The following is a 23,917-nucleotide window of genomic DNA, read 5'->3' as shown; positions in this document are numbered from 1 at the left end:
TGAAACGGTTCATTCACTTTGACAACTTTTTTGTACACTCACAGTTTTAACCTGAACTTTTTTTACTGAAACTTCACAGGTCATAGTATTATGCAGAACCTACCATCGGCTGTACAGACAATATGTGAGACTTGGAACGGCATCCACACCAATGAATTCCCCAACATTGGCTCATGGGTACGAGGATAAAGTTGTTGCTTATGGTTCGGTTTGACTCTGTCCCTCTTTCTAAGCACTTTTATAAAGATCTAATCACCATTTAGTGTTTTTATTTTTTTTTCCTACTCCAATCCTCAAGATAAAGTCAAAATTGTACATCCTAACACGCTGCTGACTCTGGCTAAGCTGTGTTCAGAACAACTACAGTTTTTGTTGATGTGGTTTTGTTGGTCTCTACGCAGCCTTTAGCAGATTTTCAATGTCTTTTTATTTCTTTTAAGTCATTGTTATTTCTTTTATATGTATGTTACTTTTTTAAACTTCCAATTTTAAACATAACCAATGAATTATGTATCTAAAATGTCTACCTTAAAGCATTTCATAAACAAAGATATATCTAATATAATTATAAAAAAAAACTTAAGGTATAGTTTTTACCCATAATGACATGTCATTAAAAAAATCATTGTACCAGCAAATATGAGACCAATAAGTCATGTTTTTCTTTCTCAGCGAAATGCATTTGCCAATGATACCATTCCATCAGAGAGCTACATCAGTGCCATCCAAGCAGCTCACCTGGGCACATTGAGTTGTCAGTCCTTGCCTCTGGCCTCTTCTCTTAAACACATCCTACTCTCTTTGGTTCGCCTCACTGGCGACCTCATTGTGTAAGTGCTTGTCCAATCCTATTTAAAATCTGAGTCGTTTAACATATAACAACAAGTATGTGAGAAGTCAAATGTATTCATGAAAACCTGAAAACGTCAGTTAATATTGCTGCTTATTTGTCTCCTCAGCACAGAGGAGCTGAATCCTTCACAGGTTGTGCGCACTTTGCTGCCCCTCCTCCTGGAGAGCAGCACAGAGAGTGTGGCTGAGATCAGCAGCACCTCACTGGAGCGCATCCTCGGCCCATCAGAGTCAGACGCCTTCCTAGCCCGCATCTACGAGCGTTTGGTCACCGGGTGTTACAACATCATTGCCAATCACTCAGACCCCAACAGGTATGCCATGTGTGACATGATAAATCATTTAACCTACATTAAAAATATATTTGTTATTAACATCAAAACACTGTGTGGTGTGAAACAGGTGTTTGTAGTGTTGAACCCACAGAGAATAACGCCCCACTGTGCAGATCTGAACAGCTTTTAGCCTATTTTAGAATATTGTCTTTGTTTACTTGCCTGCACATTTATGTTTGGTTGAGTCTTACTGCTCTTATCAATCTTTGATCTCTAATTTTTTAGTGGTTTGGATGAGTCTGTCCTTGAGGAATGCCTTCAGTACCTTGAAAAGCAGCTTGAGAGCAGTCAAGTCCGTAAGGCCATGGAAGAGTTCTTTTCATTCAGGTATTTACTCAACTGATGACACAGGCTGCATTATTGCACATTTATACTGCTACCTTGCTTATTTTGTGCTCCTTTTTTTTTTTCCAGTGGTGAGCTCGTCCAGATTATGATGGCAACAGCCAACAAAAGTTTATCAGAAAAGTTCTGCAACAGGGTGCTGAAATTCTTCACCAAGCTTTTCCAGCTCAGTAAGTCTACTGTTCATTTCAATCAAGAAAAGCTATCAAAAGGCTTAGGTATGCTTAAAATGGACTGATTCGTACGAATTATTCTCTGACCGCATGTAATGGCAACACTGTTAAGTGGCTATATTTGAAGGCAGAGTGAAAAGCCTGTTGTCAGAGAGGTGCGTTTGACAAAAATACTTTGTCGCCTCTGCACACCAGGCCTATTCTGATGTCGGAAAGGTGTGGGGGAGGGGTTTCAGACACTGTCCGATGGCCAACAAACACTTTGTTTGAAGCATACTGACATCTTTTATAAAATCAAATATGAAAACTTAAAAACTACAGATTCATCAGATTGTTCAATAAGCCTAAATCTAATGGTGATGTTGTCGTTCCCAGCGGAGAAGAGCCCAAACCCCAGCCTGTTGTGTCTGTGTGGCTCTCTGGCCCAGCTGGCCTGTGTGGAGCCATCTCGTCTGCAGTCCTGGCTGACTCGAATGACGGCCACCCCGCCAAAGGACTCTGAGCAGCTGGAAGTAGTGCAAGAAAACCGACAGCTCCTGCAGGTGCTAACCACTCATATTGTGCGTGACAACAGCCAGGTGGGCGAAGGAGTGTGCACTGTCCTCCTCAGCACACTCATTCCCATGGCAACAGACATGCTGGCCAATGGTGATGGAACAGGCTTTCCTGAACTCATGGTCATCATGGCAACACTTGCCAGCGCAGGACAGGGGGCCGGTCACCTGCAACTGCACAGGGCAGCTATCGACTGGCTGACCAGATGGTAAGAATTTTCACAGACATGCTGTTGCCTTATTAAATTTACATCAGGCAAGATTTATTTTTAGCATCAGTACGAGGGCTAAAGTCACCAGAACATTGCTTGGTAAAAAGACTCAAATTACCAATAGCCAATATCAAACAGCAATAAAATATTAAATGTATGAATATTCATTTTAAAATTAGTCAAATTTTTCTCTGCAGCAAAAAGTATTTAACACAGAAGAACGTCGTGGAAAAAGTGAGCACAAACATATCCCAAGGAAAGGTAAGTTTCTATATTAGTATAATTCACCAGTTTATAGAAGTGCCTTATTTTGACTTCATCCAGGTGTAATTCCATTTTAAACACTGGCATTAGCATTTCTGAAGGGAGTTATTAGCATTTTTAACCATTAACTGTCAAGTAATTCATATGCGCCTGTTCCTTGATTTCAGCACGCCAGCATGCTGGAATGCTCATGCCACATCATCTCCTACCTGGCTGATGTGATGAATGCCTTGCGGCAAAGCAGTGGCCAAGGCACCTCAGCACTGCTGATGGAGGGAGAAGAGAAGGCCATGGAAGTGGACTCGGACTGGGTGGAGGAACTTGCAGTAGAGGAGGATGATTCCCAAGCAGAGGACTCTGTGAGATCTCATCCCTTTGTCTCCTTTTCTGTCAATCATCTTGAAACAGGGCCATGTTTTGTAAATATGCAGTATTTAGACCTAAACATGAAATGCTATGGAATTGTTGATGTGAACACTACTGCCGATTACATTATGTATGTCATCTCTTAAGTTTTTTAACTAAACAGAAAAGCCAAATTATTATACAAAAAATCCTTCTGACCAATCTCAGGAATATAGAAAAACAACAAAATGTTGCTCCAAACCCGGTGTAAACCACTTGCCCCAGAAAGTGTTGTTTTCCTTCTGCAGGTTGACTTAGAAGTAAAATACCTCTGGTTGAGGTGCATGTCTCCAAGTCCACCTCACACACTGTCCAGTAGAACAAAGATAACATATCATTTTATTAAAAATATAAAGTTTTACTTTCACACTAATTTCCCAAGGCAATGTTGACCATTGTCTTTATCCAGATGCCAGGAATTCTGCTTGGGCTAAATAGAACAATACATTTTAACATGTTTGTCATTGTTTGACAGGATGAGGACTCCCTTTGCAACAAACTCTGCACCTTCACTATTACTCAGAAGGAGTTCATGAACCAGCACTGGTAAAGAGAAGTTTATTGTTCCCTGTGATTTTAGCTTTATTCTTGAATGAAACCAGGGGTTGTTTCTGTCTTTTGATCTTTTCTTTGTCTTTTTTCTTTAACCTTTATTTATACATGTAATCTCATTGAGACACAGGATCTCCATTTTAAGAGACACCTGTTTCTTGAACAAGTTAATAGACTTTTTAGCAGGTCATAGGTCTTTTGGTACAAACTACAAGGCTGTTGCACCTGAAAATAGATACAGGTGCTGGTCATATAATTAGAATATCATGAAAAAGTTGATTTATTTCAGTAATTCCATTCAAAAAGACTGATATATTTCAAGTGTTTATTTCTTTTACTTTTGATGATTATAACTGACAACTAATGGAAAACCCCAAATTCAGTATCTCAGAAAATTAGAATATTGTGACATGGTTGAATATTGAAGACACCTGGTGCCACACTCTAATCAGCTAATTAACTCAAAACACCTGCAAAGGCCTTTAAATGGTCCCTCAGTCTAGTTCTGTAGGCTACACAATCATGGGGAAGACTGCAGACTTGACAGCTGTCCAAAAGACGACCATTGACATCTTGCACAAGGAGGGCAAGACACAAAAGGTCATTGCTAAAGAGGCTGGCTGTGCACAGAGCTCTGTGTCCAAGCACATTAATAGAGAGGCGAAGGGAAGGAAAAGATGTGGTAGAAAAAAAGTGTACAAGCAATAGGGATAACCGCACCCTGGAGAGGATTGTGAAACAAAACCCGTTCAAAAATGTGGGGGAGATTCACAAAGAGTGGACTGCAGCTGGAGTAACTGCTTCAAGAACCACCACGCACAGACGTATGCAAGACATTCAGCTGTCGCATTCCTTGTGTCAAGCCACTCCTGAACAAGACACAGCGTCAGAAGCGTCTCCCCTGGGCTAAAGACAAAAAGGACTGGACTGCTGCTGAGTGGTCCAAAGTTATGTTCTCTGATGAAAGGAAATTGTGCATTTCCTTTGGAAATCAAGGTCCCAGAGTCTGGAGGAAGAGAGGAGAGACACAGAATCCACGTTGCTTGAAGTCCAGTGTAAAGTTTCCACAGTCAGTGATGGTTTGGGGTGCCATGTCATCTGCTGGTGTTGGTCCACTGTGTTTTCTGAGGTCCAGGGTCAACGCAGCCATCTACCAGGAAGTTTTAGAGCACTTCATGCTTCCTGCTGCTGACCAACTTTATGGAGATGCAGATTTAATTTTCCAACAGGACGTGGCACCTGCACACAGTGCCAAAGCTACCAGTACCTGGTTTAAGGACCATGGTATCCCTGTTCTTAATTGGCCAGCAAACTCGCCTGTCCTTAACCCTAAAGAAAATCTATGGGGTATTGTGAAGAGGAAGCTGTGATGCGCCAGACCCAACAATGCAGAAGAGCTGAAGGCCACTATCAGAGCAACCTGGGCTCTCATAACACCTGAGCAGTGCCACAGACTGATCGACTCCATGCCACGCCGCACTGCTGGAGTAATTCAGGCAAAAGGAGCCCCAACTAAGTATTGAGTGCTGTACATGCTCATACTTTTCATGTTCATACTTTTCAGTTGGCCAACATTTCTAAAAATCCTTTTTTGTATTGGTCTATAAGTAATATTCTAATTTTCGGAGATACTGAATTTGGGATTTTCATTAGTTGTCAGTTATAATCATCGCAATTAAAAGAAATGAAGATTTTAAATATATCACTCTGTGTGTAATGAATATAATATACAAATTTGACTTTTTGAATGGAATTACTGACATAAATCAACTTTTTCATGATATTCTAATTATATGACCAGTACCTGCATGTCTCCCATGAACCCTTTCATAATTTATAATATAGAGGGCTATAAAGATCCTACATACAATAGATTTATATGAATCAGAAGAGTTATTGGCATTTATTAAAAACCATGGAAACAGGACAACTTCACACCATTGACATTGCAAAGAAACAATACACACAATTATGTTCATTTGTTTGGAAATTAACAGATTATCATTGTGTCTGGTTGCTGATAGTGATGTTGACTCCACTGACAATACTGATTAAACTGCTTAGTTTTGATTTCTTAACACTAACGTACCTTAATGCAACAAAAGATTTGTAGTCTTAACTAAAGCGTATAGCAGCATCTTGAAGGTTTTTATGTGCATTCTGTCATGCACATACACAAATGAGATTTAGATATTCGTTTGTTGAAATGCCTTAATGTCGAAATATGCAGGTGACATTTTGTCATGACAAAATAGTTTATGTACTATACATAGTCTTGTCCTGTTCATTTTTATTCTGCAGGTACCACTGTCACACCTGTAAGATGGTGGATGGGGTAGGTGTGTGCACAGTGTGCGCCAAGGTCTGTCACAAAGACCATGAGATCTCCTATGCCAAATATGGCTCTTTCTTCTGTGACTGCGGTGCCAAAGAGGATGGCAGCTGCCAGGTGAGACCGAATACCTCAGGTCATCATGGAAAGAGAACAACAGCGGTAACTTTGGCTTGCAAGTCATTCCCCCATTGACTTCCATCCAGTCATTTCATTTGGTCAGGGTTATAGCTAGCCCACACACGTGGCCAGAAAGAGAGAGAAATCATGTCTGTTAACATTTTGTTTACTGAAAATTCCAGCTTTCCTAGTTAATCATAAATAATTTACTTTTGAATGTGCATGTGATAAACAAACCATCAACTACATTTTACCTTCTGTTTACTGTTAATTAAATTGTTAATTTAATTTGAAGTACAATAGATCTTTTGCATTATTTCTTTGTTTGCAATGTTTGCTTCTTTTGTGTCAGTCTTGTAATAGCAGTAGCTCATAATAGTTTAAAAAAATATAGTGAATGTATATGGTATTGGCATGCAGCAAATTCTAATTATCAATAGTGATATCAGGAATCTTGACAATCCATGATTTTTGTTTACCTTTTGGAGGCAGTTTAGATAGTGTACATCCATCCAACCAGCACCATCTCTCTGACCTTCCTTTTGACTAACTATATACTCCACAATGTGGAGGAGCTAGTAAAGTGAAGACAAAAGCAGGTTATCCGAATTGTAGAGAAGTTAAACAAATATGATTGTATATGCATGCACATAATGTTGCTGTTCTCACTGCTCTACTTTGTGTTCTACCATCCACAGGCCTTGGTCAAACGCAGCCCCAGCAGCGGCATGGGCTCCACCCTGAAAGAGTCTTCTGCCTTCCAGAGTGAGCTGCGTATGCCTGACAGTGCTATCCGCCACCAGAATGCCTCACCCTCAGACAAGGGCAAGGTCACCATCTGTGATGGCAAACCTGGTGATGAAGACAAACCTAAGAAGAGCAGTGTGTGCAAGAGCATTGAGGGCTGCCAGGAAGAGCTGGTATCACAAGTGGTGAGAGAAAATATGTTTTATCTATTCTGAGTCTCTGTCTATCATATGTTTTTTTTGCTGAAGACTTAAAGGACTTGCACTCCCTTTAAAGCAGAGGTATTTTACATGCACTGTACATTGTGTGACTCAAGCTTTTGGCTTATTTCTCCACAACAGATGGGATCATCCACTGCAGCAGTCATACTAGAGATGCTCATGTTTCTCATGGAAGCCATCCAGACCAACTTCCAGCAGGCATCGGCAGTGGGAAGCAGCAGCCGGGCTCAGCAAGCACTCAATGAACTGCATACTCAGGACAAAACTGTGGAGATGACTGACCAGTTAATGGTATGAAGACCTGTTTAATTTAGAGTGGATAGAAAAACCACTTGGTTTCTTCAATTGATTTCTGTAAATCCTATCAGAAACTTCATTGTATGTAATAATATGTATGTAAATTGCTGCGCTTTTGTCTCAGGTGCCCACACTTGGCTCTCAGGAAGGGGCTTTTGAGAATGTGAGGATGAACTACAGTGGTGACCAGGGACAAACTATACGCCAACTCATTAGTGCACATGTCTTGCGTCGTGTTGCCATGTGTGTCCTGTCTTCACCCCACGGCCGCCGCCAGCACCTTGCAGTCAGCCATGAAAAGGGCAAGGTAAGCTTCACAAACCAGTAGGCTGAATCCTGTGATAATGATATTATTATAAAAATATAATTTAAAAAAAATTATTTCTGTGGGGATTGTGATATACCTTAATGAGTTACGTATGAAATGGTAATTCTACATGGTTGAAATACCTGTTAAATTATAGCAGACATCCTTAATCAACATATCATTCTTGACATTAAAAACAATGTCTGCTGTCAACATATTAATATTGTCATTTGATATATTTTAATATAAATTTAAATTAAAGTTGCTTTTCGGCTGTTATTTTTATTTTTTTATTACGTTATATGTTATTGCTTTTGTTATAATTGTCTAAATCAGCCATCACCAGTTTGCAGTCTTCTTTGTCCGAACACCCAATAACCCCAGTTTCTCTCCATCTCCCTCTTTACAGATAACAGTTCTGCAGCTGTCCACTCTCCTAAAACAGGCTGACTCGAGCAAGAGAAAGCTAACACTGACCCGACTGGCCTCTGCTCCAGTCCCTTTCACTGTCCTCAGTCTCACAGGCAACCCTTGTAATGAGGATTACCTGGCTGTGTGTGGCCTGAAGGTCAGAAAGCCCGCTTCTTCTAAATTTAAGATTGTTCTGTTTTGGGTGTGTTTTCTAATCCCATGTGTGCAAATAAACCTATTAAAATGAAAATACTAGACAACAATGTAGATATTTTTGCTTGTGAGAAAAGACCACTACCAAGTTACCCTAGATCATAATCATGGTAGAATTCAGAGTAGCTGTTGATGCTTATAGCATGCCAAGTAGCTTTAGAAGCACTTTTTATATGAATTGCTGCTATATACTGTAGGAATTTGGTATTTGACTGTTCTGTCTTTGTCGTTCTTTCATTTTTCCAAGGATTGCCATGTACTAACTTTCAGCAGCACCGGCTCTGTGTCAGACCATTTGGTGTTGCACCCACAACTAGCAACTGGCAACTTCATCATCAAAGCTATTTGGTTACCAGGCTCACAGACTGAACTTGCTATCATCACTGCTGACTTTGTCAAGGTATGTATACAGACAAGACATTTTGTATGTACCCTTTAATAAGAGTATTGAGCTATTATTGGTGAGCTGATTTAAATTATCTGTTTTCACACTCGCAGGTACTAAACGTGCAACTATGATTATTCAGCTTTTTGCATGGTAAAAACGCTTAATAATACTGTTTTTTTATTCATTTGTCACTCTTGCCAAACAGATTTATGACTTATCAGCAGATGCCCTGAGTCCTATGTACTACTTCCTGCTCCCAAGTTCCAAGATCCGTGATGCTACCTTCCTGTTCAATGAAGAGGGTAAAAACATCATCGTCATCATGTCTTCAGCAGGTTACATGTACACCCAGCTCATGGATGAATCTAGCAGTGCCCAACATGGCCCTTTCTATGTCACAAATGTATTGGAGATAAACCACGAAGACTTAAAGGTAAGCAGGATATATACTTAGGCAATGGAATTATTCCCACAGAATTGTGTGATGTTGTACAAAATGTTATCACATAAACAGGAAAATGTATGATTGTTTATTAAAAGAGTTTACACTATCGCGAGCTCTACAGTGGATTCCTGCTTTTATTTTTTGGAACATTTGATTAAATGTTTGCGCAACACTATAAATCAGTTTGGGGTTTCTTGAAAATGCTGAATGGCAGAAAGCAATAATGAGGTAAATTCTTTCTGTGTGACTCCAGGATAGCAACGGGCAGGTAGCCGGCGGTGGTGTGTCTGTCTATTACTCCCATGTGCTTCAGATGCTTTTCTTCAGCTACAGCCAGGGAAAGTCTTTTGCTGCCACAGTGAGCCGCAGCACCACTGAAGTGCAAAGGCTCTTCCCCATCAACATCAAAGGGTAACAATTCTGCCACAGTATATACAGTCTCTGGGAAATGTAATGGGTACCTGGACGAGCTAACTATGTCTCTATCTCTCTCTCTTGCCCCCCTTCCTTCTTTAGCTCTAATGGCGGCAGCAGTAAGGTTTCGCCTGCTCTGTGCCAATGGTCTGAGGTCATGAACCACCCAGGCCTGGTGTGTTGTGTGCAGCAGACAACAGGCATACCGCTTGTCATCATGGTCAAGCCAGACACCTTCCTCATCCAAGAGATTAAAACTCTGCCAGCCAAAGCCAAGGTAAGGGCCACTTACTGTACTGATGTGGAACAGTCATTAACTGTGAAAATAGAATAGGACGTAATAAATAGAACTTCTGCAATCCGAAACACTGACGTATAAAATTGACAAAGGAAGACCCCCGTTAAAAGGAAAATGGTAAAAAGGGCACGCATGCAATACAAAGTTATGATAAAGACTTTTTTATATATATACTACATACTATCTAATATCAATACATGTAATACAGGGAATAAGTAACACTTACAAAACATGATAATTAAGCCAGTAATTTCAGCAGTAATTGTGGAATTATGTACATGTTTCCCTATGAAAAGTATCACTTGTTCATTTCAACTTCATTGCCATTTTTTAAGGTTAACATGAATTATATTTCTTTTTTCCCCAGATTCAAGATATGGTAGCTATCCGACACACAGCCAGTAATGAGCAACAGCGTACAACCATGATTCTTCTCTGTGAAGACGGAAGCCTGCGAATCTACATGGCCAATGTTGACAACACCTCTTACTGGCTCCAGCCATCGCTGCAGCCCAGCTGTGGCATCAGTATCATGAAGCCGGTCCGCAAGCGCAAAGCTGCTGCTACTAGTGAGTGGAGTAAAGTGCAATTATTTTTTTAATCACCAAAAATGAAAGCAAATGGATCCCAACATACAGTAACTGATAAACACACACAACTCTGAGCATACAAGTGTGATCACCATACCTAGACAATAGCTGGTTATTTGCCAAAATGCCTGGTTAAAGTGGCTATATGTAACTTTCAGTTTGTGTTGATTCTAGCGGCCACTTTGAACAAAAGCAGGAGTGTTTTTACCACACCTGCTGTCGTAAAGGTCTTTTCTTTCCGTTGCTTTATTGCCCACCGTATGTTACTGAGTTAGCGTTACCAGGACGTCATATAGTTGTGATGAATATTTTGCTCTGACAGAAAATCATTAATTTACAATAAGAGAATATGTATCGGATGTATCGTTGCATTTCAGGTGTTGCATACGGTACCTTAGCCTACTTTAGATGTATCGTGAGCTAAACCGGGTATCACTGTCACTGTAATTTAATCTAGGCTACTGGCATACAACCACGTTGCACTTTGTAAAGTTATTTTATGAATTAAATAGACATAAAATAATATATAAATTATATTAAAATACAATTAAGCCTATATAAACAAATCTCCTGCTACCTTTTACCTGGCTGGATACAATAACACAGGTGATACACCGAAATCTGTAACGCTTCATAATGTTTGCTCTGTAGTGCCGTCTAACTGCCGCAAATCATTTTGTGACTGCGGGAAAAATCAGACATTCTTACGTACATAGCATATGCCGTGTGTCTGGTAAAATGTTAGAATTATAATGCAAGGATTTTACTTTCAGCTACCCGTACCTCCAGTCAGGTGACGTTTCCAGTGGATTTCTTTGAACACAACCAGCAGCTGACAGAGGTGGAGTTTGGTGGCAATGACTTGCTGCAGGTCTACAATGGACAGCAGATTAAACACAGGCTTAACTCCACTGGGATGTATGTGGCCAACACAAAGGTAGGGACATTTTAATAAAATTATTCTCTGTTAGAAAAGGTGCGTTTTTATTTTTGTAATACATTTTTACAAATTTGCCAACTGTTCTGGCGTAACAACTGTTTGTACACACTAGTGTAAATAGTCTCACTTATTTGAATCTTCTAGTATAGGTTCAGAAGTACTTAAACACTCTGTTGTACTGTATATGTGTATACATATGTAATCAACACGTCATCTGCCAGCACTAATTGTGCGATTTAACATACACTGGCTACGCTGAGTAATCAAGTATTAGCATGCATCTAAACTAAAAAGATAATGGGACACATTAACCTGGACTTCACAATGGACCTTTTTTGCTAAAACATCCTGAGGCCGTACATACTTACCATGTTTATACTGTAGTTGTACTGTTTTACTATCAGACAAATGATCGTAAACCACAACAAATGAATGTCGTGATTCTGGTTGTTTCCTTCTAGCCTGGGGGATTCACTGTGGAAACAGTCAACAACAACAGTTCGATGGTGATGACGGGCATGCGGGTGCAGGTGGGCACTCAAGCCATTGAGAGGGCTCCTTCCTATGTGGAGGTCTTTGGACGCACCATGCAGATAAACCTGACGAGAGCCCGCTGGTTTGACTTTCCCTTCACCAGAGAGGAGGCCCTGCAGGCGGACAAGAAGCTGTCCATCTTTAGTAAGAGCAAAAGTGTGCGATGATGACTATTGGCGCTTACCCACTGCTAGTACCAGCTCGGCTCGGCCGCGGTGCCCCGTCCTCCAGTTTCCATTGCAGATTTAATACCGCCTCATGCATGAGGCGATCGTGGCTGGTCGTCATAGCGACGCCGCAGGAAACTGCCGCGACACACACACAGAACGTCGAAGGTGTGTTGTTTTTGATTCTCGGCATGTGGCTGTTTCAATTTTGTTTCAAAAGAAACTGGAGGCAGCAATAAAAACACTGCGGGCTAAACTGTTTAAAAATGGCGGGTTTGTTCAAGACACCCTGTCTGTCGCTAGCAATGATGACGCAGTGATTAGTGACGATTCTCTCCGACCAATCAGTAGTGTGCAGGTTTTCAAGTCACCTTTTGGTATCCCCTCAGCTTGCTTGGAACCTCGACGGAGGTGATACTAAAAAAAGTACCTGTTGGCAGGTACCAGGGACTTTTTTTCATAATGGAAACCCAAAAAAGGCGAGAGGCGAGTTGAGCAGGTACCATGTAATGGAAAAACGCCATATATGTGGCTCCTTGTTGTTGATAACATCACCTCTATTTATATCCATTTATGTGGATTACCTTTTACTTCAGGAATCATTTTAGTCGTTTTTGTAGCTTCTTGATGCAAGTTACAGGATTCAACTAAAAAAGTGACACTAAAAGCCCACCATACTGTGACTGTTGAATGTGAATGAATCACAAATCTGTGTTCGTATCCATCCAACCTTTTGATACCAAGATTCCTATGAGTATTTTACTGCTAAATAAAAACAGCGGAAGTAAAATGTTAGCTTATTTATTGGTCCAAAATAACCAATCTCGGTCTCTGAACTTGCAAAACAATTAAAGTGCTCATATTATGCTTTTTGGCTTGTTCCCTTTCCTTTATAGTGTTATATATCTTTTTTTGTGCATGTAATAGGTTTACAAAGTGAAAAAGCCCAAAGTCCACCCCAAAGGGACTTACCATCTCCAACAGAAAACACTGTTCACAAACTGCTCCAAACAGCTCTATTTAGTCCAGCCTTTACTTCGTGACGAACGTGCATCACTTTGTAACACATGTTACAATGCTCACCTAGCTGCTAGTGTGGCACGCCCTCATACTCTGCTTCCAATTAGCTTGTAGTGCTTATCTATGTACTGCGCATGTGCGACTTCCAAAAAAGATGGAACAGAAGTGTGATGCCTCACTCTGTAGATAAAACAGAGAGCTCAACACACAGGGTGAAAAGAGGAGCTGCAGCAACAACAAAAATATGGTGTTTTTTTTTTTAAGTTAAACCATGTAAACCTATTCTGGTCCAACCTCTAAATACAGTTATGAACCTGAAAATGAGCATAATATGAGCACTTTAAATAATTAATGAGCTTAATGCAATAGCTAACCTCTAAGCAACAACATGGTGAGTGAGAGTATAAGCAAAGTTAAAATGAACAGCTCAGAGCAAAATAAGGATATTTATTTTGCTCTGACCTGTTCCTTTTAACTTGGATCTCATGGAATTTGCTGCAGACGGTTTAGAAACCATCTTCTGATGCAGTTTCATCTTCCTGTTCTTTTTAAAGTTGGAGCATCTGTTGACCCAGCTGGAGTCACCATGCTTGATTCAATCAAGATCTACGGTAAAACCAAGGAGCAGTTTGGCTGGCCTGAGGATCCACCAGAGGACTTCTCCTCTGCCTCGGTTAACAATGTCTGCAGTCCCAACCTCAACCAGGGCAATGGCACCTCTGATGGAGACATAGCCACTCCAACCACCACCAGCGGCACTGTGCTAGAAAGGTATGAGCTTTCCTCTTCAGGGTTCATAAGGTCAACACAAGTTGTTGGCATTTACCCTTCTCAACCCCCGGTAGTTTAGTTAACCACACTAATGATCTGATGAGATAGTGTGACCATTTCTTTGACTTTCAAATGCCCTAGTTTGTCACTTTTATACTTTTAAACTATCTTTTATCTACACCGTCAGATTGTGCCATACTGTTATGTCTATCCTTTTTATTCCTGTGGTTATTATTGTTTTATGATTGGATTTTTATATGGTTTTTCCTTAATGATAAAATACATTGATTTGACAGGTATTTATTTGGTTGGCTCAGCTAAAACATTCCTGTGGTTATTTTATTATTAATAAACAGTTTCTCGATTGGTTTTGCAGAAAATGAACTATAATAATATTAATAAATGTTGTGATTTAAAAAAATAAATATATGAATACTGTGATACATGTAATAGATTTTATCCATATTGCCCGCTCCTCCTAGCATATCTTTACGCTTCATGAGTCCAGCTGTGTAGTCTTAACAATGAGGGTTTGTTCTCTGAAGAGTATGTAGTGCATGGCTATCATGATGTCATCTTTTCTTGCATGCTTCTCTTTTGTTCAATGAATCATTTAATTTCACTTGTTTCTTTCTGTGATCCTCACACTATATTTTTTGTTCTTTTTCTTTTGCTCCCAAAAATACAATAAAAAGTTGTGAAACTGAGTCCTTATCAACCTTGGACCGGTTAGTAACTGCCCTTTCTCTGCTTGTTTGTATGGTTTTGTGCATGTGTGCCAGGTTGTGTCCATGCCTAAGACTGTGAACATGCCATGCACCATCTCCACACAACAACAACAACAACAACATTATTCTTTTCCTGAAAACATTTATTCTTGCATTCAGTGTTGTTTTGGCATTTAGATCAGCACAGACTGCAATAGGCTGTGAATTGCTTTTTTTCTCTTTTGATTAGTTGATTTAAAGCAAAATGTGCAGTAGGAGCAGGGTTGATCTTCTTTCTTAATTTCAGGTTGGTAGTCAGCTCCCTTGAGGCTTTGGAAAGCTGCTTTGCAGTAGGTTCCTCCAGTGAAAAGGTAAACCGATTTCACATCTTTTTCTTTGTTGCCTTTAAAAGTAAAACCACGCGTGAATGAACAATCCTGTGTTAAACTTGCAGTTGCTTGTCTTTATGGAGCATTGTTGACTGCATGTTTTTAACTCTGTGTAGGAGAAGAATAAGGCTGCAGCACTGGAGTTGGCCACTCTACTCCTGTCCATGCCGACCCCGGCAGGTGTGCAGCAGCAGACCAAGGGACTTCTTGCCAGCCTGCACACCAGTCGAACTGCCTACCACAACCACAAGGTAAAAACAATCCCACGTGGTAGAATAGACTAAAGCATAGCATTTATTTTTCCAAAATCATTTATATACTGTACAAATAACACTGATTATCAATAAAATGTTGTTTAAAAGTAGTCAAATCATTTAATCAGGTCAAATTACTATGAGTGAAAGATTACATGTGACATACAGTCATTTTAAGTGAGGAAGAGACAATCAGTGAGCCAGGGAAAATGGTGAACCACATCACAAATTTGTATAGGTGACATTGATGAACCTTGAATTCTTTTTACATCAAGGAACCACAGTGGACATAAGTATTGAACAGTTGACCCTGTTTGGAGGAAATAAGCCAACATGGTTGTTTGGACATTTTACCTGAATAGTGTGCTATACAGCAGTGCAGAATAGTCTATCAGTGCTTGTTCATTATTAATCAACGGTTATTATTTTTAAATGTATAACTTACAGAGCAGTTTGTTCAGAAACTGCACCCACAGAATAATAATAGAAACTGAATTCTAAGCGATCAATTACTTTTAGGTGTTACATCTTTGGCTCATCCTATATGTAACTTATGAAGAACTAATGCAACACGTATCTGCCTCCCTCCCTCTTATCAGGACCAGTCCTTGCTGAGTAACGCAGTGCAGTGTCTGAATAGTTGCAGCCGTGAGGGGAGGGAGCTCGACCCTGATGTTTTCCAGAGGCTCGTGATCACTGCCCGCTCCATTGCAATCATGAGACCCAACAACTTGGTGCATTTCACAGAAACAAAGTCATTACACCACGACTCTGGTAAGAGGCTATTCTGCTGGTGACGAATGTTGCCCAAGGCTAGGGAATAGCAATGTATGTGTAAATGATTTATATGATTAACCGATAATGTCAAAAGAAGTTCTCTTGAACGACTGCTGTTTAGGATCACGTTCTAAGTGGCTTGGAGCTAAATATCAGAAAAGTTTCAGATACAACGTATTCATGTTCTTTTCTTCTTAACATAGAAATGACAGAGGATGGGCAAAAACATGTGGATGGTGAAAGTTGTAATTTCATCGCGCAGCTGATGAATAACTTCTGGAAGCTCCATGCCCTAAAACCAAAGAACGCCTTTCTTGCTCCTGCTTGCCTGCCTGGTAAGTTCAAACTCTGGGACCCCAAAAGTACATTGACTCAGTGTGAAATATATGTAGATAAACTTGATGAATAATGTGATGGTGAACATGTGCTCCACTCACATTTCAATGTTTTGTAGAACATTCACACATAATGGTTACTGTCTAGAAGTACTAATTTGATACATGTACATTTGATGTACACCTCATTGAAAAACAGGCTCCCAGTATGTCAAAGTTTTTCTTCTCCTCTATCTAAGGCCTAACTCATGTGGAAGCAACAGTAAATGCCTTGGTGGACATCATCCATGCATACTGCACATGTGAACTGGATTACATCAATGTTGCCTCCAAAATCTACATGCAAATGTTACTGTGCCCAGTAAGTATAGTACTTCTATTAGAATTAAAATTCAATTGGCATTCAAGAAACCATAAGAAATGATCATGAGATATAAAATCGCTATGACTAACAAATAATCATGGTATTTGACAAACTCAGGAAAAAAAAAAAAGTACCATATCTGTTTCCATTGTAACATTCTAACTGCTATCTTTTTTAATACATTTGTTTATTTAAGGCCATTCATAATCGGGAATCAGAATATTACTTGACAAAGTTATAATCTCACAGGATTGTTTATCGGTGTTTTAAGCCCCCAACGTCTACTTCCAGGCAGTGCTGCCTGGAAGGCACAAGGATTAGGTTATGGTTATGGTTAGGGTTAGGTGCCTTGAAGTCAACGGTCGCAGTGCTGCCTGGAAGGAGACGTTGGGGGCTTAAAACATCATCGAACATTAGGATTGGAACTGTTACATGGACTACTGTAGTTAAAGGCAGTATAGACAGACTGTAACCGTTCTGGATTCCATCTCATTTCAGGACACATCTGTGAGCTTTGCTTGTAAGCAGGCTCTGATCAGAGTGCTTCGACCAAGAAACAAACGGCGACATGTGACCCTTCCATCTCCCCCACGCTCCAACACACCTATGGGTAAGTTTTCAGTTGTTTTTTTTTATACAAAGCTTCTATGTATAATATGTTACTTGTGATTTTGTGGAGTTTGGGTATTACAAGTTATGATTTAGTTAGGGATTGGTATTACAAGGCATTAGGACAATTACATTTGAAAAGCTTTTGAGCATACACCTTCGATGCCTGCTATGTGTCGTAAAACAATGTCTAAACAAATAATTGAAACCACCGTTGAGGCTCCAATGACCACAAGTTGATTCAGTTCTGTAAAGCTTATCATTTCTTTCATTAGGAGACAAGGATGATGATGACGACGACGATGCAGATGACAAAATGCAGTCTTCAGTGCTGACTGGAGGAGAAGAGGGTAGACAGGAGAGTCAGGAGCAGAGTGAAGTGGACCATGGCGACTTTGAGATGGTGGTGAGAGAGGCCAATGAAGTCTGTGGGTTATATTTGACATCACTCCTTTATTGTTAACATTGTGGGAGGAAACTGGCACGTGTTGACAGTTGTTTTCAGCTGTCAAAGATATCTAATATAATTGAATTGTTTCCCTTTTCCAAGTACAGCATTGTTCACACATGGTCCAGACCATTAATAAACTTACCCTACAAAGCAAAATGGAATCGCTGATCAAGATTCTTGTTATTTCCCTGGCATAGGAGTTCAATTTCAAATATAAATAAAAGCTGTCCACTATGTGGCGCATGAAAATATGCACAATATATACACAATTATAAATCATGCATGTTGGAGAAATAAATAACACCTTTTGTTTTTCTCTCTCTTCAGTCAGAGTCCATGGTCCTGGAGACATCAGATAATGTCAACAATGGAAATCCATCTCCTCTGGAGGCTCTGCTGGCTGGAGCGGAGGGTTTCCCCCCCATGCTGGACATTCCTCCTGATGCAGATGATGAAACTATGGTAGAGCTGGCCATTGCTCTCAGCCTTCAGCAGGATCAACAAGGTAAGTAGCCAGAAAATACAAAATAAAGCAATAATTTTGTGGTAACTCAGACTACCTGGGAGGCACTGAGCAGTTGATGGCAATTAGCCAGATATAATACCACCAAGACAATTAAAGGGGTGATAGAATGATTATATAGGGTTTTTCACACTGTTCCTTAAGGTCTCCTAATAGGGTATGTAACATTGGTTGGGCTGAAAATTGCCCGAATGCTATTTTATTAGGCCCTTAACTACCCTGTGAATATGGCTCTATTTGGAACAAGAGCTTTTCTTCCAAATATGGTACGCTCATGAATATTTAGATGAGCGGCGCGCTGATTGGTTAGAGCGAACCCCATAGAAACACATTGGAGACGAGACAGCAGGTCTCATATTTCAGACACTGCAAAGTTATACATTGTTTGTCAGGCTATTTCGTTATTAAATTCACTTCTGAGACTTTTTTAAGCGAGAAATCAACTATATAAAGCTCAAATATGGGCCGTTGTTCGAAAATTGATGGCTAATTGCAAATTTAGTAAGACGTGTTGGACTTCAGGAGCTCCACACAGTCTGACGAGAAAGCGGCAACCTCCATACCCAGTAAAAGTCACCGTTTCTCGGTTACTGGACGACCGGGGCTCGGGGCTCCGCGGAGCTCCAGAGCTGCAAGCTAGGCTATGTGTCCCATTTAATCCTATGAAAAGATTGTTGCTACTCTTTCGGCATAACTTTCGTATATTTACAGTTTGAATTTCGTCACGCCACTTACATAACATCTACCCCAAGGTCTTATAAAGCTAACAATGGTGTCCGATTTGAATTTATTGAATTTTTGTGAACATTAGGGGTTTCGTTAGCTGCGACTGTCCCTCCAATCCTATGTTTACAGATCGCGGCTAGTTAGCTTCACTTTCGGCATAATTAAAGTATATTTACAGTTTGAATTTCGTCACGCCACTTATATAACATCTACCCCAAGGTCTTATAAAGCTAACTATGGTGTCCGATTTCAATTTAATGCATTTTTGTGAACATTAGCTAGGGATTTCGTTAGCTGCTACTGTCCCTGCTAGCCTATGCAAATGTTGGGGCGTGACAAAGACCAGGAGTTGAGATGTTGAAGTCAACTTTTAGCTTTGTTGAGATTCGCCCGTTTTCAGCGGCAGTTTCAAAATGTGAGATTTGCATAGTAAAGGGGTATCAACGGGATTTTGAGCTTCTATGTATGTCCTATTTACCTACCGAACTGTCGTTATTCAACTATGACCAGGTAAAATCGGTTTTGCATTCTATCACCCCTTTAAAGGCCCTGAACACCCACACAGGTGTTTCTAGTTAATGTGGCTGATTGGATCTTTTCCAGGACTGTGTGGGTGTGGTTAGACTGAGTGATTGACATCTTCCTGAGTCAACTGTTAGTGTTGTTGCACGTGTTAGGGCGGGACAAATGACACCTTTATCATCCTTATTGGTACAAAGAATTTGTGACCTAATAAGTTCCCATCAAAGCTCTGGCCCACCTTCAACTTGAACAGAGTCTAATCAGCCAGGATAACTGAAAACACCTGTGTGGCTGAACACATCATTGTGAGTTTCCTATAGCTGTAACATGCACTGTAACTTGCAGGCATTGAAATGCTCTTGCAACTAAATAAAAGCACAGTTTGGACATTAGTTAACCTGAATTGTCATGAACATAAATTATCAGATTTTTCTGAAGATGAATATTTCAGGTGAGTTATGTATGTGTAACATTTTTAGGCAGTAGCAGTAGTGCCCTTGGCCTTCAGAGCCTTGGCCTGTCTGGCCAGGCCCCAAGCTCCTCTTCACTGGATGCTGGCACCCTTTCAGACACCACCGCATCAGGTAACAAAACTACCTATGTGATAATGTATGATTGATATATATATATATATATATATATATAGTTAAGAAATTTAAAAGAAGACATTCAACTTTTTTCCTCTTGGCTACAATTTTGAATTAAAGTTGCCAAAATCTGTATGTGTTTGTGACCACTGATAATATTCCACCTTGAGGCTTATAACCTAATCTGTGGCACATCGTGTGGTCTTAGTTCAGTATTTTAAAATTCAAGGAGTTCATCATCTTTTTAGTCTTGTCACCTTTGCTCAAGTAGGTAGTAATTATATATAATAATGCCCATAATAGGTTCAACAGAAGAAATAACAAAAACAGTGACAGTTTGTGAGTAAGTGTTTTGAATGTACTGCATGCTTTGTTACACTGTCGGTGCACAAGTATAAACTAAAAATCATGTATCCTGGCCCAATGACTGCCCTGTATTTACTGTTTCAGCTATTGCTATGATTTCAGCCCCGGCATCAGATGATGAGGGCAGCACAGCTGCCACTGATGGCTCCACTCTGCGGACCTCCCCAGCCGAGCATGGCGGCAGTGTGGGCTCAGAGAGTGGAGGCTCTGCAATCGACTCTGTAGCAGGGGAGCACAGCGGTGAGCAATTTCAGAACACAACCAAATGCGAGACACTTTTTTTAATTTTTTTTATTTTTTTATGCCAGTCTGATATTCAACATGTTATATATGTATGTCTGAAAATAAATCGTATCTAAAAACCATATCAGATATCACTGTATACGTTTTTTACAGACTTTTCAGACAGGTGTTTGAAGAAGTACTAAACCTACACTTTCTTTTTTTTTTTTTTTTTAGCTGTTGATAAATTATGATGGCAATCTACAGTATTTCTTAAGTTACAGATCATCATTCATGGTACCTTGTCCAACATTCCCTTCCCCCACACCTCAGTTTAAAGTTATAACCTCAAATTAAGGTTTTCATAACCTTTCATGCCACTCAGTCCTTTTCAGGTGTCTGTCATTTTTAAGAAGCCCATATCACTTATTCATTTAAAAAATGAAACCTTAACACTTTTATATTTTATATTGCCATGTTTCCAGTTCGCTTAGTTGCATTTGTTCATGCATGTGTGTGTACAGTGTCAGGACGCAGTAGTGCATATGGGGACACAACAGTGGAAGGCCACCCTGCGGGTCCAGGCAGCGTGAGCTCCAGCACTGGGGCTATCAGTACCACCACAGCCCAACAGGAAGGCGAAGGCTCAGAGGGAGAAGGAGAGACCGAGGGAGACATCCACACAAGCAACAGGTCAGACATCCCAAATGCGAGAATAAGTTGATATTAAGTTGGATGGCTCAAGTTTAAGCTCTGTTAAGACCCTACCTCTCCAGAATCCACGGCCACTACCATGACCATGGGGAGGAAAGAGATTTGGGATACATTTGCTTTTGGGGAGCAGTAGGTTGTCTTCATTGAAAAAATACCACATTACGCTCAAAATGGTCTTCTCAGTTGTAGAAGTAAAATGTTTTATTTTTTTATTTTGTGTTTCTTGTCAGGCTACACATGGTTCGTCTTATGCTACTGGAGCGCTTGCTTCAGCATCTTTCTCAGCTCCACAACGTAGGTGGAGTCCAAGCCATCCCTTACATGCAGGTTATCCTCATGTTGACTTCTGATCTGGATGGCGAGGATGAAAAGGATAAGGGTGCCTTGGATGACCTACTAGCACAGCTTATTGCTGAGCTTTGCATGTACAAGAAGGTAACCACAGATTCCTTGTGATGAATCGGGCTTAATGTGTCATTGTTTTACTTAATTTGTTATTCCTCTGTAGGACGTTTCCAAGAAGAATGAGCGTAGCTCCATCAATGAAGTTCACCTAGTCATCATGAGACTGCTCAGCGTCTTCATGTCTCGAACCAAGTCTGGCTCCAAATCCTCTTCTGAGGTACATCCTCTTTCTTTTCTTAGGGCAATTCTCAATGATTTCACCATATTTCACTGAAGTCTAACATATTAAATGTCTAATACAGTAATGGGTGGGTGGTAAGTTAAGAGGGAGGCACACCTGATGGAATTCTGCACTATACTGCGTGAACTTTTCTAGTTTTCTATCTGACTGAATTTCTTCATGGACAGCTTTTACTTCTTCATGAGCACTTGAAACTAAGTTTCTTGTACATTGTACTACATGGCAGGTGCACCCTCTTTCTCTCTTCCAGTCATCCTCGCTTATTTCGAACGCCACAGCGACTGCCTTGCTCAGCCTGGGTGCTATTGACTACTGTCTCCACGTGCTCAAATCGCTCTTGGAGTTCTGGAAGAGCCAACAGGGTGAAGAAGAGCCTGCCACCACCAGCCAGCTCCTCCGCCCACACACAGCCTCCTCTCCCCCAGACATGAGCCCTTTCTTCCTGCGCCAATATGTCAAGGTATCAGATCTTTATTTTTAAAACTTGAAAAGGTGATTATTGTACAAGGATAATGTGAACTTACTGAGTTGCTCCTCCCATTAGGGACATGCTGCTGATGTGTTTGAAGCCTACTCTCAGCTGTTGACTGAAATGGTGCTTCGGCTGCCATATCAGATCAAGAAGATTGCTGACACCAACCCACGTATCCCACCTCCTGTCTTTGACCATTCCTGGTTCTACTATCTGTCTGAAGTAAGCAATTGAGTGTATTATTCATGTGATTTTCCTTTTCAACATCTGTCCACACAAAAGGCATAAATACAACCCTTAATTCTGTCTCAAATTTCTCTTCAGTATCTGATGATTCAACAGACACCATTCGTCAGGAGGCAAGTCAGAAAGCTGTTGCTGTTTATCTGCGGCTCAAAGGAAAAATATCGTCAGCTGCGTGATCTGCACACTCTTGACTCCCATGTTCGCAGCATCAAGAAGCTCCTGGAGGAGCAGGGCATCTTCCTCCGGGCTGGTGTGGTCACAGCCACGTCTGGGTCAGCTCTGCAGTATGACACACTCATCAATCTAGTGAGTGTCCTCCGAACAGCCATTAAGACCACTCATACAGAACTTCTTTTGTATGCTTTTATTGGCTATTAATTATGTTTTTTTTCATGCTCCATTGTTTTTGTCTTAGTAAGCTAACATATTCTGTGCATATATTCCATAGCCTCCATTTACTTAACTTTTGTTAATATTCAATTTTTAAGTTTTTGTGCTCTGAAGCTACTGCCAGCTACTAGTATTGAACTTTCTGTGCTTAAGTGTAACTTGCTTCTCTTGGTACAGATGGAACATCTAAAAGCTTGTGCTGAAATTGCCACTCAGAGGACGATCAACTGGCAGAAGTTCTGCATGAAGGACGACTGTAAGTTGGTTCAGATCAGCTTTCGGAACTTGGAACAAACATCTAAGGCCATTAGGTTTAACATAGTTTGTGTCTCTTTTCCCTCTTATCTGTTTCTCTTCTCTATCCAGCTGTGTTGTACTTCCTGCTCCAGGTCAGCTTCCTAGTGGATGAGGGTGTTTCCCCAGTACTTTTGCAACTGCTCTCCTGTGCCCTTTGTGGCAGTAAGGTGCTGGCCAGCTCCTCCTCTTCATCATTCTCAGGAGGAGGATCGAGTAGTGCTGGACAGGCAGGAGCTTCTCAGTCCTCTCAGAGCAAGTCCTCCAGTAAAAAGAGCAAAAAGGAGGACAGGGAAAAAGACAAAGAGGGTGAGACAAGACACAGACTTTCTCATACTTGATTTTAGTTCTTCTTGTTTCGATGACACACATTGAATGCTTAACAGTGAACCTGAACAGGATATATGGTTATCAAA

The 23,917-nt window shown here is 40.5% G+C and overlaps 1 protein-coding gene across 11 annotated transcripts in view; it reads left to right on the top strand.

Moving 5' to 3' along the window:
• The window catches only part of ubr4 (ubiquitin protein ligase E3 component n-recognin 4), a 64,524-nt gene that overhangs the window by 21,299 nt on the left and 19,308 nt on the right, over positions 1 to 23,917 (top strand). For 3 of the 11 annotated variants that reach the window (XM_078254637.1, XM_078254641.1, XM_078254635.1), the window contains 41 exons: positions 80 to 177; positions 673 to 830; positions 960 to 1,166; positions 1,413 to 1,514; positions 1,602 to 1,702; positions 2,081 to 2,468; positions 2,669 to 2,732; positions 2,903 to 3,094; positions 3,616 to 3,686; positions 5,994 to 6,186; positions 6,843 to 7,076; positions 7,233 to 7,403; positions 7,534 to 7,716; positions 8,126 to 8,284; positions 8,588 to 8,740; positions 8,934 to 9,161; positions 9,427 to 9,584; positions 9,690 to 9,864; positions 10,253 to 10,454; positions 11,249 to 11,412; positions 11,877 to 12,093; positions 13,691 to 13,907; positions 14,603 to 14,635; positions 14,922 to 14,985; positions 15,120 to 15,254; positions 15,857 to 16,031; positions 16,238 to 16,369; positions 16,609 to 16,730; positions 17,232 to 17,343; positions 17,618 to 17,748; positions 18,121 to 18,298; positions 20,044 to 20,148; positions 20,602 to 20,757; positions 21,264 to 21,432; positions 21,684 to 21,888; positions 21,962 to 22,075; positions 22,326 to 22,559; positions 22,644 to 22,793; positions 22,896 to 23,123; positions 23,385 to 23,463; positions 23,574 to 23,810. In XM_078254637.1, coding sequence (XP_078110763.1) covers positions 80 to 177; positions 673 to 830; positions 960 to 1,166; positions 1,413 to 1,514; positions 1,602 to 1,702; positions 2,081 to 2,468; positions 2,669 to 2,732; positions 2,903 to 3,094; positions 3,616 to 3,686; positions 5,994 to 6,186; positions 6,843 to 7,076; positions 7,233 to 7,403; positions 7,534 to 7,716; positions 8,126 to 8,284; positions 8,588 to 8,740; positions 8,934 to 9,161; positions 9,427 to 9,584; positions 9,690 to 9,864; positions 10,253 to 10,454; positions 11,249 to 11,412; positions 11,877 to 12,093; positions 13,691 to 13,907; positions 14,603 to 14,635; positions 14,922 to 14,985; positions 15,120 to 15,254; positions 15,857 to 16,031; positions 16,238 to 16,369; positions 16,609 to 16,730; positions 17,232 to 17,343; positions 17,618 to 17,748; positions 18,121 to 18,298; positions 20,044 to 20,148; positions 20,602 to 20,757; positions 21,264 to 21,432; positions 21,684 to 21,888; positions 21,962 to 22,075; positions 22,326 to 22,559; positions 22,644 to 22,793; positions 22,896 to 23,123; positions 23,385 to 23,463; positions 23,574 to 23,810 — 6,594 coding nt within the window. The remainder of the gene's footprint in view (positions 1 to 79; positions 178 to 672; positions 831 to 959; positions 1,167 to 1,412; positions 1,515 to 1,601; positions 1,703 to 2,080; positions 2,469 to 2,668; positions 2,733 to 2,902; positions 3,095 to 3,615; positions 3,687 to 5,993; positions 6,187 to 6,842; positions 7,077 to 7,232; positions 7,404 to 7,533; positions 7,717 to 8,125; positions 8,285 to 8,587; positions 8,741 to 8,933; positions 9,162 to 9,426; positions 9,585 to 9,689; positions 9,865 to 10,252; positions 10,455 to 11,248; positions 11,413 to 11,876; positions 12,094 to 13,690; positions 13,908 to 14,602; positions 14,636 to 14,921; positions 14,986 to 15,119; positions 15,255 to 15,856; positions 16,032 to 16,237; positions 16,370 to 16,608; positions 16,731 to 17,231; positions 17,344 to 17,617; positions 17,749 to 18,120; positions 18,299 to 20,043; positions 20,149 to 20,601; positions 20,758 to 21,263; positions 21,433 to 21,683; positions 21,889 to 21,961; positions 22,076 to 22,325; positions 22,560 to 22,643; positions 22,794 to 22,895; positions 23,124 to 23,384; positions 23,464 to 23,573; positions 23,811 to 23,917) is intronic. The other 8 variants (XM_078254645.1, XM_078254643.1, XM_078254636.1 and 5 more) reach the window with 7 other exon arrangements.

Source organism: Sander vitreus, chromosome 7 (genome assembly GCF_031162955.1).
Source record: "Sander vitreus isolate 19-12246 chromosome 7, sanVit1, whole genome shotgun sequence".
Taxonomy (NCBI): Eukaryota; Metazoa; Chordata; class Actinopteri; order Perciformes; family Percidae; genus Sander; species Sander vitreus.
This window is presented reverse-complemented; position numbering and strand designations above follow the sequence as displayed.